This window comes from Bubalus bubalis, chromosome 10 (genome assembly GCF_019923935.1).
Source record: "Bubalus bubalis isolate 160015118507 breed Murrah chromosome 10, NDDB_SH_1, whole genome shotgun sequence".
Lineage (NCBI taxonomy): Eukaryota > Metazoa > Chordata > Mammalia > Artiodactyla > Bovidae > Bubalus > Bubalus bubalis.
In genome coordinates, this window is record NC_059166.1 from 5,156,054 (window position 1) to 5,171,598 (window position 15,545).

At 37.1% G+C, this 15,545-nt stretch overlaps 1 protein-coding gene across 8 annotated transcripts in view; it reads right to left on the reverse strand.

Moving 5' to 3' along the window:
* Positions 1-15,545, reverse strand: part of QKI (QKI, KH domain containing RNA binding) — a 160,042-nt gene that overhangs the window by 3,289 nt on the left and 141,208 nt on the right. For 3 of the 8 annotated variants that reach the window (XM_025294298.3, XM_025294297.3, XM_045161904.1), the window contains exons 5-7: positions 8,261-8,348; positions 6,623-6,922; positions 3,807-3,881 (exon numbers count right to left, since the gene is read on the reverse strand). In XM_025294298.3, the coding sequence (XP_025150083.1) occupies positions 3,807-3,881; positions 6,623-6,922; positions 8,261-8,348 (463 nt within the window). Of the gene's footprint in view, positions 1-423; positions 4,671-4,968; positions 5,931-6,622; positions 6,923-8,260; positions 8,349-15,545 lie in introns of those variants that run through there. The other 5 variants (XM_025294294.3, XR_006639625.1, XM_025294300.3 and 2 more) reach the window with 5 other exon arrangements.

Here is a 15,545-nt window from a genome sequence, read left to right on the forward strand (position 1 = left end):
GCATGTTTAATTCTGACAAACTGATTGACACCATCTACAGAATACAATAAAAATCATGACAATTCCATATCATGATTTGAACAAATGAAGGAGAGCCCACTCCCACAAAAAAAAAAACAAAAACTGTTAACAGGAAAAATAGAAATAAAATACAACTAACAACTAATAGTTAGTAGCAGTCAATGAAGGAAACTGGAAAACAACATCAATGAATAGGTTTGGTATACAGAATTCTGAAACAGTCAGTGCAGCTATCAGTATCTGACTGCTATTAAGCATTAGTATTCTCTCAGATGCAAGCATTAAAGCAACTATTAATGATGGATGTGATTATTAATAATCAATGATTAACAGAAATGAATCTAAAGAAATTTAAATTTCTATGAATAATCTGGTTCAACATAAACTCTGGGCCAAACAAAGTTTCTTTTGTTCAATAAATGTTTATTGCTTTTTCAATTATTCTATTTACAACAACATGGAATTTCTTGGCCTCATGATACAAAGCAACACTAAACTGTAGTCTAGCAGTGTGGGCAACATCATGGGAACCAGAAAAGGGCCAGGCCTTCTGTGCCGGCCAACACTTTCCAGCTGGAAATACTATTTTACACATATAGAACACTTATAAAATGCACTTGCATGTAAACACTGTAAAATCCTGCCATTTAAAATTCTATACTCAAAAAGCTCTAAGTACATCAAAAAATAGAAGAAATTTCTAATTGATACCAATAAGGCATTTTAAAACTACAAACAGCTTTCTTTATTCAATTTCAAAGCTAATACTCTGCAAATACAATAAAATCTGACATTTCATATACATTCCTGCTTTATATTTTATATTTTAAAAGAAGCCACCTGTAAATACTATTTTCTTTTGCAAAATAACAAACAGAACAAAAAAATTAAAAAAAAAAAATTACAGTAAAACATAAAGTAGTTCTCAAGTGGAAAGTTATCGTTCCCAATGTCCTTGAGTTACTCCTTCCTTAACCAACCTCTGTCACATTCCGCTTCACCAAACTTGGTCCACTTAACAGTAGTATGATTTTTAAGACTCATTCAACAGCTTTAATTATTTCTACTATATTCTGAGGTTTGAGAGAATTTTCTGTACTGTTGCCACTGTGACTAAGGCAGAGGAGATGTGAATGAAAAGATATTCAGTGCAAAGGCAGATTCTGTGCCACTTGATAAATTAAAACCTAGTAGGTGTAATGTTCACAGAGTCTGAACGAGCTATATAATGGACTGGTTTACCTTCATATAAAAAAAATGCTTTCTAAAAGTCTATCACATAGGACAGCTTATAAATACTACAAAAATACTGTATCTTCAATGTGACCAAATCTTCCCTGAATTTTTTGAAAAAATTGGAATTTTATTTAATTAAAATAAAAACTGCTACTCCAAAGTTAAAGAAGAAAATAAATATTTCACATGATGTAGTCATACCACTTCATAGGTACTCCAGAAATACAGAATCTTAAAGCATTTTTTAAATTACTTAAAATTTTGATTAAAATTGTATTAAGCTTTTTATACAAATTATGTAAATGATGGTTTTTGTAAAATCATTATTTAGAAACATTCTGATTATGCCTTTTTGAGTGTGGAATATATAAACAAGAAAACTACTGTTTCTATATATACCAGTAAACCTAGAATATGTCCTCTGCCGAGTCCTGGCCTGCAGTACACACAGGTGTGTCAACCGTGCAAAATCACTGACGGTTCATTACAACTAAAAAGTCAGTTGGTCTTTTATAGGCTTCATATTCAGTTTCAAAATACGTGTACGGGGGGTTATTTTTAGTGAAGAACTAGATGTCTGTCAACCATGCAGTACTCTAAATGCTCATAAAGAATTACATGGTTATATGTCTAAGGGCTGAGTTTCCTTGCATAAATGAATACTTATAATCTTCCCTTCAAAAGATTAAAAAATAATCATTTAAAAAACCTCAAAAAATAGAGAAAACAGTAGTATCATAAAATAATTTAAGTGAAGGACTTCAGACCTCTCCCTTAGACCCGGTGAGTGCATACAGTGATAGTAAGAGCAGTATACAAGTATCTGTTGTTTAAAAAAAGGAAAAGAAAAAAAGAGAATTTCGGTTTGCTGACATTGCATTTTGAATAAAAACAGTGACAGGACTAATGAAAACACATGAACTACCAAAGAGCTTCTCATGGAATGTGCTGTCAATTTCAAATACAGTATAATCTTTCTAATATTTTCAACTGTCTCAAGGCACTGGAGTGTTGAGTAGACCAATAATGTGTTAAAATAAAATTATGAGAAATCTCTTTAAAAGGGCATGCAGGGAAAGGTTAACAGAAGAAAAAACTACTTTAAAATAGTCTTTAAAACTGTTTTAGACATTAACAATGTGAAAAACTTCCAGTTCTTTGTGGAATTATTCAATTTCCTTAAATTGAAAAGTTACTTAAAAGATTTTTTAAATTTCCTCCTTCACTAAGAGACTTTCTGACACAAAAAGGGTCATTTATTTCCTTGTGGTGCGTGATGTACTTACATTTATATTATCTTCATAGATAACCGCTGACCTTGGGGGGATCTGTTTATTCAATAATCTCTGTGAGTAATATATGTATTAGTTAAAAGTCTTAAAACTCTTTAATTATGTATGATGCTAAATAAATATCATCAATGTCTTTGGAAAGGTATTTTATTTTGATGTGGACAACATTTGCGTCCATCAGTATTTAAGATAACTATGTGAAACTGACAGGATAGGTCTTTCTCAAGTTCATAGAAAATGTAGGATTGGGGTGTAAATACATCACTTTCCACCACTAGTATTAGAGACCTTCATCAAATTAATTAGTAGGTAAAGATGTGCTATAACAGAAGTCTGCAAAAAAAAAATCCTTTTTAAAATCTTGGTTTGGATTGCTACCTTGTAATGACAAACTCAGAAAACAATGTCAATAAACCAAAATCATCACTCCTCAATAAACATAAATAATTTTATAGAAGGGTCCAAGGGCATATATAGGACACAAATTATACATGTGGAAAAGGAGAAAAATGAAGACTTATTTTCCAGTCATGGGTTAGTCAAAAAAGGACTTTCAAACAGCTGGATTCATGTCACCACAAATGTTTACCTTCAGCTAATACATTTTAGCAGCAAATGACAAAAATCAAAGGATCCGATTTGGGACAAGAATGTAAGAATAAAAGGGAAATGATTTTCTCATTTATTAAAAAATCCTACTTCATCAAAGTCATCTTCACAGGCCCTTGCTGATTTCAGCTAAGGACCTGATATGTATATCCTTGTGTGTATACAGTGGGGTTCAAGTATCTTATTAAAAAGGAAAATGGAAACTAAATCTTCAGTTTTCTCCAAGAGGACACAGGAGGAACATATTCCTTTACTTCTCTCATTAAAGCACCATCTGCTTAGTTCTTTTTGCAAAACCAACCCAAAATTTCAGAACAACTAAAAGGTAAATTTGGGCAAAAAATATTCCTGAAAAATAAGGCAATATCAAAATTTAATAGCTCCCCAGATGGACTAATTTACATTTTAGTAGAAATAAATCATTGTACATACTAAAATAGAATTTAATAAATTAAAATATGAAGGGAGGAAAAGAAAACATCCAAAAAACCCAACCCTTAAATCTTTCAATTATTATGAATTAATTTAGAAAAGGAAAAGAAACGATGGCAGGCAAGCAGTGATGTTTTTCCCATCAGGTGTGGTGTCGCAAACTTTATGAACACCCAACGCATTTCTCATAAACAAGAACTGCAGAACTAAACTAACCTCGGTCTGCGGTCACAATCCTTTGGTAAGGATGGACACGCATATCGTGCCTTCGAACTTTAGTAGCCACCGCACCTAGTTAAATTGCAATTACCAAGACAAAGTTAGAAAACATTCACAAGGGAAAAGAAAACAAACATTAACAGCAGGTTTATCATAATGGATTTCAAATGTTCATTTACTACAAAAGTTTTGTTTTAGGAAACACGTTAAGGCACAGTAGTCTTAAACTTAACCATTATATGTTGCGTATATATGCATCTATTAATATTGCATTCATTTCATTCATCTTGGCCTTAACCTATTTTATCCATTCATTTATAATCCCAAGTTACAGATTTCATGAACTCTATTAGATCCAAACATAGTTAGGCTTTACTAGTCACATATTCACTGAAGTGCCTTTCTTGCAGCAGGACTACTTAAATAATGCCATGTTTAATACTGACAATTATTTGCTAACCTTAAGACCACACTTCCAGAGTCTATCACTTAAGAAGGTTTAAATGCAATTCTTAAAGCCTACAGATCGTGGTTCTAAACTTCGAGTCAATAAGTATGAACTGCAATGAATTAGGTGATTAGTAAAGCAAACAGTACAGTACACTTAGCAGTCAGCACACTACTACACACTCCTTTATAAATTACCGTTACTTTGTAAGATTACAGACTAAACCAATTAATAACATACTTTTATTTTCTATCAGTGTGCAAAAAGTGCAAGTAAGTCACTGACTGCTAGGCTAAGCTTCCCTCCCACCCCCCTGGAGGCTGCTGAGACTAAGCATTTGTTAAATTCAGATCTGATGAGGGTTCAGTTAAGACCGTTCTTGAATTCTTAGCCTTTCGTTGGGAAAGCCATACCTAAAGATAAAAGGAAGGGAATTAAAAATTAGTCATCAATGAAGATTTGAGGCTAATACCAATCTCCTCACTACCACCAACACACATGTCTGCATCTGTTTTGAAGGGCACTGCTTATTTTAAAATACTCATGTGAGACTTGATATATAGCATGCATGTTATCTGTGTGCAAGTTGATTATAACATAGCAACTTGAAATTCATTTTCTCAGTTCTCCAAGTGGTCAATATCATGTTTCACTGCTTAGGTGGCAAAGTGAGAAATAAAACTGATAATGGAATCTTGTCATTTAGTGCTCATTATTATTCACCTTATGCATGTCAATTAGGTATCTGTGTATTTTACTTTCAATTTTGTCAGTCTAATAATTAAGTATTATAAATAAAAATTTTCCAACACAACAAAAGCACATTGCTTTAAAACAGGAAATTTTACTGCAGTGCCTCTTGCTGTTTCTAAGCAGTAAACTGGTCCATCACCCCTTTTTCATTTTGGAAAAACTAATCTTATATAAGTGTAATTCGCTGAGGCAAAATCAGTGAGATCTTGCATTGAGAGTGCTGGAACAGCAGCTGGTGGCTCAGAGTGCCAGCCCTGCGGGAAGCAACAGTCAAACTCCTCGAACAGACGCTGTGCGTGCAGCAGAGAGGAGCTCTGGGGAAAGGAGCAGCATGGGGCCACAGGACAGAGCGTTAACAGAAAGGAAAACGTAAACAGGTTACAGGTTACATGTTATTTTAAAAAATGCTTCAAGAAATGTGCAACAGAAACAAGCCTCTCAGAAACAGTTCTATTGTATGATTCTGACCTATAATACTTTTTACAATGATTTAGAGATAAACGGAAAACATGTACAATAAAATGTATTTGCTCATGAAACAAAACGCACCTGAGTGCATGCACACACACAGATAACATACAGAGCACTGTGGCTTTTTTAATTGAACAATGAATTTTCAAGTTTCCATCTTAGTTTCCAGGTTCATTAAAAACTTTCAAATTTTTATAAATCAATATTAATGCTGGGGGAAAAAATAACTTTAAAAGATCAAAGTCCTAAAAGTCAACAGCATGCACACAGCACCAAAGTCATGTACAATTCAAGAAAAAAGAACTCAAATTCTGTCTGGTAAAACAAAGGGGCAGCGCAGAAACAGTGTGTCCACATTGACTGGTCGTGTTAGAACAGCTGCTGCTCTAGTCCTTCATCCAGCAGTCAATGGGCTGAAATATCAGGCATGACTGGCATTTCAATCCACTCTATAAAAAAAAGGCGTCAGTAATGTCTTTTTCAAGCACACCACTTTTTGTTTACTTTTTGTTTCTTAATTTTTGCCTCAATTGTGATTCTAATTCAGTGAGACAGTATTACTTATCAATTCCATACTGTACTACTGAAACTAAGAACGTCTCTTATCTTTACTATTAACTAGGACTTCAAAAGAAAAAAACTGAAGAAACCTGAAGAATGCAACCATTTATCTGGTCCCTTTCATATTTTAAGTGACCACAAATATCAGAGAACACACATCAGGTTTAAAATGTCTCAAAAGACTTTCACACAAAAATTGAAAATGTAGCAGACAAATCAATTTCCGACACAAAAGCAATCTAAAAACTCTGGGTGGTGGAGCTGATGAAGGGATAGGCCTCTGGGTGGGATCTAACACTCAGAACGACCTCGGTGATGTCAAACATGAAAAGCATTTTCTGTTTAAAACGTTCATTGCAAATTTACCCAACCAAAGTGACCATCAGTCACCAAAGTACATCTGAATAAATTTCAGGTACAATTATTTAAAGGGGGAACCCTTATAAGAGGCTGAAATAATTTTTAGTCTTTCCAGTGGAAGCTTGTCTTGCCTCTCTAAAATGGATGTATCATTTCAAAGTCTGGGGTAGCAAAAGTGATGAAGAAAAATGCTGTTAACCATACAGGGAGAACAACTTACCTAATACACCACTAGGTTCAATAGGATACTCAAGGATTGATGTAGCTGGTGCCAATGTGTAGGGGTATTCGTAGGGTGTGTAGATTAACCCAGCCTCGGGCCCTGGAGGAACTATTGCAGCAGTAGGGTGAGGAGTTCCGTTTGGCATGACAGCGGTCTGTATCTGTCTGATCAAAGGCATTATGGTAGGGCCAGCCGGCGTCGGAGTGCGCAGGGCAGCTGGTGGGAGCACGGGCGCAGGCCCAGTGATAATCCTCGGAGCAGCCTGGGCCGTCGCTGCAAGAGAAAAGGCAAGGGCTGCTACAGTAAGCAAAGAAATTTAGAAGGAAGTACAGAGACAGCAGTGTAAAACATGGAAAATGAGAGGGAAGGAGGAAAAGGAAAAAGCAGAAAAGAAGAAAAATAAAAGGAAATCATTAGTACATGCGCTGATCACACAAAAATGCCAAAGCACACCAATCAAATGCAAAACAGCTTCCCCTTTCCCAAAGTGATTAAGAATAAATGTGAAAAATTTAAAAAGCCACGGGGGGGGGAGGGGCGGGGATGAGACCATTAAAATAGGTTATATTTATTTACTTCATGTATTTGGTATGTCTATATTTTTAAGATCTCATGAGACTAAAGGTACATGCAGAAGCACAAGAAAACACTTGCATTAAAAGATGTTAAAAACACTGTAATTGGAGTCCACAGAAATAACAGTTTTAGTGTATTTCTAAAGAGTAGCTTCAGTTTCAAATGAAGGAAACAGTAATTTTCATTCTATTAACTTAGCCAAAATAACCAATAGTTATTAATTTCCTGCACTTGTAGTGATTAACTTCTTCATAGAAAATATAAAAAAAGTCACATTCCTCAACACATGACTATTAATGATATACTCATTTTCATGAGTAAATTAAAGCCAACCATTTATAAAAAGTAATCACTCTAAACACACTAGGGTGTCTATATTTTGGAAAGCTGGCTATGTCTTTAAAATTCTATACCTGTAATTTAAATGATATTATGTTCATATGAATGATGAATAAAACTTAGATGGTCTCAAAATATAAATTTCGCATTATTTCATTTTAAATATAAAAAAGCAATCCTCTTACAGTTTACAAAAGCATGCACAATACATTAAGGGGAAAACAGGATTAAAAATAGTATCATCTACTGCTCTCTGTGAACTCATGTATGAAATCAATAGAGAAAAAAAATACTGGAGGAAAACCATGCAAGCAAGGTGAAAGAACAGAATTCAACAGAAGAATCACTGCATTCATATATATTCCAAATTAGCTTTTAGTTTTTAGAAAAAACTTCTCCTTTGCATAAATGTAACAAAATAAACTAGAAGTCTTAAATCTGTAGTTAACAAAACTTTTTTTGAAACTCTTGAATTCAGAAGCTGAAATTTCAACAAAAGAATAAAAGAAAAAGCTTATAAACTCAAAACTTAGGCATGCTGGTGTAAAATAAAATCAAGAGTGCCCTCATTCTTGAAAACAGTACAAAAATGGAACAGTGAGCCCCATATCAAGTGACAATTGTTTCAACTCTTCACTTTAACTGTTTGTACATTGTGCTGCCAAAAGGAGAGGGGTCTGCGGACAAAACAGCTGAGACAGCTGTACGCTCTGGTCTTACGTGATTTAATGTTGGCATCTCTGTAGGTGCCGTTGAGAATCGCAAGCTCCATCAGCTGCATCTTCTTCAGGCTGTCTTCTCCCTCTGCCTATACGTGGAGAAGACAAGAGCACTAAGCACCTGGAACAGTCTGTACACATTACAGCCCTATCGGTGCAAAAACCTTAGAACAGGTGTCACGTCACTACAGCCACTGGTTTCAACCGGGGAAAAAAGATCCAGGAAACAAAAGGTGAGTGGGTGAGTGAGTGAGTGAGTGAGTGCTCAGTCACTCAGTCATGTTCAACTCTTTGTGACCCCATGGACTGTAGCCCACCAGGCTCCCCTGTCCATGGGATCCTCCAGGCAAGAACGCTGGAGTGGGCTGCCATTTCCTTCTCCAGAGGAAACAAAAGGTGCTACATGCTAAAGCCCATTCAGTAATGGGATATTAACACACAAGATGCTCTCAACTGCCACCAGCTCCATTTCTATTTGGACACTTCTTACGTAAGGCTTCCCTGGTGGCTCAAGAGGTTAAAGCATCTGCCTGCAATGCGGGAGACCTGGGTTCGATCCCTGGGTCAGACAGATCCCCTGGAGAAGGAAATGGCAACCCACTCCAGTATTCTTGCCTGGAGAATCCCATGGACGGAGGAGCCTGGTAGGCTAGAGTCCATGGGGTCACAAAGAGTCGGACGTGACTGAGTGATTTCACTATGTAAGCTACACTGATGTATTAACAATCACTTAAAAAGCTTTACTTTTAAATGGAATCAATGAAAATGTTAGGTAAATTAAATATAGTATAGTCTCTACAGTATCTACCATTTTAAAGAGTCTAAATTTTCATTAAAAGACAAAAAACAAAAATAAACTGGGATTTTAAACATGTAAGATTCAACTGTGGTATTCAGGTAAGGAAATTTTAATTCTCCAAAAGAGGAAAATTTAACAAAATCATAAACATAAGAATTTCTAAAAATCTGGTCTACATTCTGGTTTCTTATCCCAAAATCCCTTTCTCCCCTCAATTAGGAAATGCTATCAATTCTAAAGCAAATCAGTCTTTAAGATCATCTGATACACTATCCAAGCCATGTAAAACTTCACAGCGAAAAGCAGCACTACTAATATTAATAAGTATACACCAGGCAAAAACCAGGGATGTCTCTGACATCAAACTGTTAGGCCATTTCCTTAACCTTGGACTTGCCCCACCCTCCTTATTTACTTATTTACTTATTCACTCTTGCTCTTGGCATTATTGGTTTATTACCAAAACTACTATAATGTGTTAAGAGTATCTGTTCTCCAATCAATCTATGCCTAATGGCCAGTTAACTGCACAAATCACAACTTCCATCTTAATGTTTCTTGATAGGCTCATGTCTTAAAACCCTTGTAGTCTCTTACTAGCTAAAAAAAATAATAATAATACATTTAAGCTACTTTTGGTCTGATCCCAAAAATCTTCTCAAGTTAAATCAATGAATCTCCTACTATCTGTTATCTTATGGCATAAATCAAACCAAATCACTTCCTGTTACTCATCTCTGTGCCTCCTCCTATTGCCTCCATCTTGACTGCTTCTCTGCACTCCACGCTACCCCTCATCCCTCTTCTCAAATCCTACTTTATCCTTGCAGACTTCAATCTAAATGCTACCTTCTTAGAGGGTCATCCCTAGAGCATATGTTTCTGCTTTGAGTTAAAGTTTGTTGTATACCACAACTACCAAGAAACGAGCAAGCTACCTGAGTGCAAAGCCTAGTTCCCATTTATCACTGCCTATCTTCCTGATCCACCTCATCTCCCCAAGTCATTTGCTAGGAGTTATTTTTAAATGATCACTATGAGATATCTTTAACTTTATTTAGAAATCTCAAATGTTTAAATCCTACAGAATGAACTTAAGCCACAGAAAAATGAGGTTCACCCATGAAGAAGTGGTAGAAACAGAATTATGTGCTGCTCACATATTTTACACATTATACTCCCAGGCCTTAACATTTTAAAATGAAAGAAACCCAATGATACGTTTTTCTGATGTAACATTGGTCCTTCTTGAGTCAAGAAAGGAGCAGGTAACAAGCTTCTCAGCCCTTTCCTATTATACAAAACTCTGTCCCTGGCACTGTAACAGCAAATAGGGTACCATAATTTGTAACAAAAAGAACTGTTAAGGGGACTTTTAACAAACTACAAAAAAAGTTTCTTTAGATAAGTGAAAACAGCATGAACAACTTTTAGTGTGCCACTGATGACTTTTCAGAAACCTACTTGCAGTTATAGAAAGTGAAGAAGATACTTGCACTCTGTGGAACTACTCTTCCTGATTCCTGTGAAGGTGAGCAGATAAATTAAAAAAAAGTAGTAATATGATTTACTTGAAAGATACAACAATTACTTGCTAAAGAAAAATAGTAAGCATTATCACTGGAGGAGAAGAATTAGAAATATACTAGGATAAAACTCCTTTAACTTGTCCACTGAAAGCTAACAATACTGAAAATTAAAACTTAAGTTGTTTCCAATTTAAACCTAATTAAAAGACACTCGCTCCTTGGAAGAAAAGCTATGATAAATCTAGACAGTGTATTCAAAAGCAGAGACCTCACTTTGCCAACAAAGGTCTATACAGCCAAAGCTATGATTTTTCCAGTAGGCATGTACAGATATGAGAGTTGAACCATAAAGAAGAGTGAGTGTCAAAGAATTGATGCTTCAAACTGGTGCTGGAGAAGACTGTTGAGAGTCCCCCGGACAGCAAGGAGACCAAACCAGTCCATCCTAACGGAAGTAAACCTTGAATATTCAATGGAAGGAGTGATGCTGAAGCTGAAGCTCCAATACTTTAGACCCTGATGTGAAGAGCCAACTCACTGGAAAAGACCCTGCTGCTGGGAAAGATTGAGGGCAGGAGGAGAAGGGGGTGACAGAGGATGAGATGGTTGGAGGGACATGACTCAATGGACATGATTATGAGCAAGCTCCAGGAGTTGGTGATGGACAGGGAAGCCTGGTATGGGGTCGCAGAGTGGGACATAACTGACTGACTGAACAACAGCAACAGAATACTAAAAGAAGTATATAAACTATACCTTATTTAAATAGAAAGAAAGACAGTAAGTATACCTTCAGTCATCTTCCATAGTGAAAAAGTGCTACATATTTGAAAATGTCTGAAAATTAAGCAGAAATAAAGATGAAAGAAATGAAGAGTCACAATGCCTCACACACAGTGCTGTACAAAGAAGAGGTGCTTGAACACATGTTTTCACTGAACAGTTTCTTTTGGGTAACAGTATAACCATACTCATTAGCTGGTGATGCAGTGTCAAACTTGGGAGAAAGACAAAGAAAAAGATGATGGAAGAAATACATGTGTGCATGTGTAGGGCACGTGTATACAGGTGTGTGCATGCACATTCGCACGGTGTAGGAAACAAGAAAATCCCACCTAGGGACGTCAGCAGAGGAGAGGAAGAACCCATGCAGCCCCGTGTGCACTGGGTGGTGTCAGTGACGTGCGCCCTGGTGACAGTCACCGGAGGCCGCTGACACAAGGGACAAATCACGGTATACACTGCGTCGCGTGGCGTGGGGCAGGCCACCCTGACGTCTCCTGGCAGAACAGCCCAGAATCAGCCTCTCTTGCATCCTCAGCACTCCCACCCACTCTGCACTCACAGAACATGATGCTCTGTGTCTCAAGACACACTGGATATTTGAGTACTCTAGTTTTGGGGGTACTGTGAATAAAGCTGCTATGAAAATTCTTGTACAAGGCTTTTTTGGGTAAACTTCAGTTTTCAATTCTCTTGGATAATTACCTAGAAGTGGAATTGCTGGGTCATGGGGTAAATGTATTTTGCATGGAAGACATTATATAAAGATTACTTGAACTCAGTGGGATAACAACAGACTATAAACATACTTCTCTGAACTTTTTGGGTTCTGCAATTAAGGATGACAAATTATGGGTCTATACAAATATATATAACTTCTGCATATATTACTTAACATACAGCTATGTTATCAGCTATATATAACAGCTATGTTAAAGTGCTAGAAATAGTTCATGGTTAGTATTAGATCAGAGTAACATTTTAAAGTAGAACAATTTATACACTGTTCTACCTTATTAGAATTAGATATTAAATCCTCATCATCTAAGCATTTACGTTTCATAACAGATCTATGGCACTGGTACTTCATTATCCCCAAAGCTCAGAAAGGTTAGGTAGCTTACCAAATGTCACAATGCCAAACTGGCTTTCAACCAGAGTACCTGATCCAAAGTCCTCATTATACCTTCTGCAATGTAATTTATGGTGACTTCAAGTGGAAGTATCTTTTGAATTCATGAAAGAATTCACATAAGAAAAATGAACGTAATGTAATTAATTACAACAGAGAGCTAAAACAAATATGTGAATATTTCCAACTAACTGAAATGTCAACTAGCCCAATAATTTGAACTACTGCCTGTAATAAAAGCCCGAACTTTCTAGCTTAGCATTCAAGGTGCTGAGTAACTTCTAAAGGCAGGCCTTTCTGCAAATGTTTTGCACTAGTAGAAATCGTCTGTCCACTGTCTCCTGGAATATACTTCGAGCTTTTCCGCCTCTAAGCGAGAGGAGGCCTGGTCCAGAAGCATGCTGCGTGCCTCTTCTTGCAGCCCAGGCAGATCACTGGCCTCTCCAGAGTTCAACCTTTCCTAAACATTTCTAAATTCATGCTACTCCTTTTGGGATAATCAATCACATACAGCCATGAGGAAGAAGGTATCTCTTCTGTTTTTTCATTTTTTTTTTTTTTTTAAGGAAATCTCATGACTTGTAGCTATGAATCAACGAACAGCCAATAAACCAGTCTTCTTTTAGCCTGCAATGCCTCACAAATATGAACCTTCTCAATACATTTTTAAAAATTGATTCTTTTCTATAAATTTGAAATAATGAGTAGAAAAGGTTTTCCAAGCATTAAATAAAAAGTACGTAACTTAATTCACTAGGAGAACAGGGCTGAACAAGTAATAAAGAGAACGAGTGACAAAGTTTATAAAGAATTAATACCAATCATTACCTGCATCTGTTTCTGTCAGCTAAAAAGTCTGACAAAGAACCTGACTAACTTAAATTTAAACAGAGGGCTTTACACAGGGCAGTGACGTACAGGGCCTGAAAGGCTTGCTTTGGTATTTTGTGAATGGACGGTTTGGGGCTCAAGTATGATTAGAGACCCAGCCATCAGCTTTAACCCAGTCCAGGGGACAGAAGAACTGGGCGGTGGGCGGGGCTGGGGGCAGGTACCAACCCTGACAGAGAAGTGAGTTAAAGCGACAGGACTCGATGACTGACTGGACAGAGTGGAGGGAAAAGGCAACGTTAAAGAATGACATTCAGGTTTAAAGGCGAAGGGATATGGGATCAAAAGTTCTGTTTGGAAATATGAAGCTTGAAATGCTTAAACACCCCAGTGGAGATGCCAAGGAGATGGCTAATACAAATCTGAGGTCTACTTCCTAACTTAGCATATAAAGAGCTAGCAGAAAAATTACCTCCCACTCCATTTTCACAGTATTTTTCTTCAATTTCAAGCTGACCTGCTATACGCTTCCAAAGGCTGGGTTTAGGACTCTACATAGTTCTGTCTTCCAGGCCAGCTGGTGAGTTAGGTGCCCACAAATGAGACTCATCAAGCGGCATCAAAGGGAGACCCAAGTGCTGGCTGAGGGTGGAAGGGGCGCCCCTCCTGTGCCAGCTGCTCTCGGCCCTGCACCTTCTCAGGGCAGCTCCGCCCAGGCTCCAGAGTTCTTCCCCAGCACTTCTAGAACCAGCCTCACAGAGCAGCCCCACCCTTAGGCACAACCAGTGTACACACTCTTGTGAGCTGCTGAGCTTCTGTGTCAGCCAAGGGGCAGCTCTGTCAGAGATCCTGCCTCTGCACAGAACTCTCTCCACTTCTGTGATGGTAATATGGCGATAGCAGCACCATTCTCTCTCTTTTATCTCCCAGTCCTGGGATAATAGTCAATTCCTAGAGCTTCTAAAACTGTATTACACTCTGTCTCCTTTCTCCTGTTTTAGTCTTCAACACCCATTTAACAAATTACTTTATTCTCTCTGTTGAAAGATCTAGTGTGGTCTCTGTTTTCCTGACTGAAGAGGAGGCTCTGCAGCACTACTTTACAGAATCTGAATTTCTCCGTCTGATACTTATGGTCACATCAGCTTCCTTTCCTTTTTATGTCACCAACTTTATTTTGTGTCAAAAATTTAAGCAGATGATCTGCTATTTCTTTAGATTATTTTAAGGCTCCCTAATTCCATGTCTTTCCTTCTCCCACTGTTCAGTTAACAGAGGCAACTGAGTACCTGCTAGGATGCAGATACTCTGCTAACCAGCCCAACACACCAAAAGAATGATGTTCACAAACTGAAGCACATTAGAGGGATCTCCAGAATCGTAACAGAAACTCAGTATCAGAAAGAGTTCACCTGGGTAATACAGCCTGATTGTCTTTTACAAAGCAAGCCCTTAGTTCAAATAAGGGCAAAAAAGACTGTTCCTCTGAAAAATTTGTGGGTCAGAATGTTAGAGACGCAGTTAAGAGGGGAAAAACCCTAGCATATATTTTTCTATTTCCCATTCTCCCATTTAAGCACAATCCCTGGTTTAGCAGCAACAACTTAACACTGATAAAGCAAAGTAAGACACTGAGAGAGCATGAGGCATTTTATTTCATTTTAAAGCTTAAAGCACTCACTCACTCACTGTCAAAGACCTATACACAAAGCTCCATAAACTATTATATAAGACTAACAAATACTTTTGGGATAATACATTGTCTTTTTTTGACAAGCTATAGATTCATCTAAAAGTTCTGACAACCTCAGAAGAGCCATGTCTCATTAGAAAGCATTTATTCCTTTCTATATCAAATACTGTATAATTTGAAATATTACTTTTTATAGTAAGCTTAACATAAATGACAACCTTTTGAAAGATTTCCATGACCCACAACTCAGGCAGCATACTAGTATCAGTAGATCCACACCTTTATAGGAAAAAAAAACCCCAAAACCCTAAGGTTGACTGTATTTTAGGTGGACTTTATCAAACTATATGGTTGGTGCTATAGAAGGATGGCTACAAACCGTGAACTCAGGAGAGCCTTATTCGATAGGAGAAGGCAAGGAGTGGGAACCTGAAAACAGCGGTCTGAAAATCTGTTATGAGAGGTATACAGAAGCAGCGGGAAACACTATTCTGTGACAGAAGCTGACGCAAGAGTGTA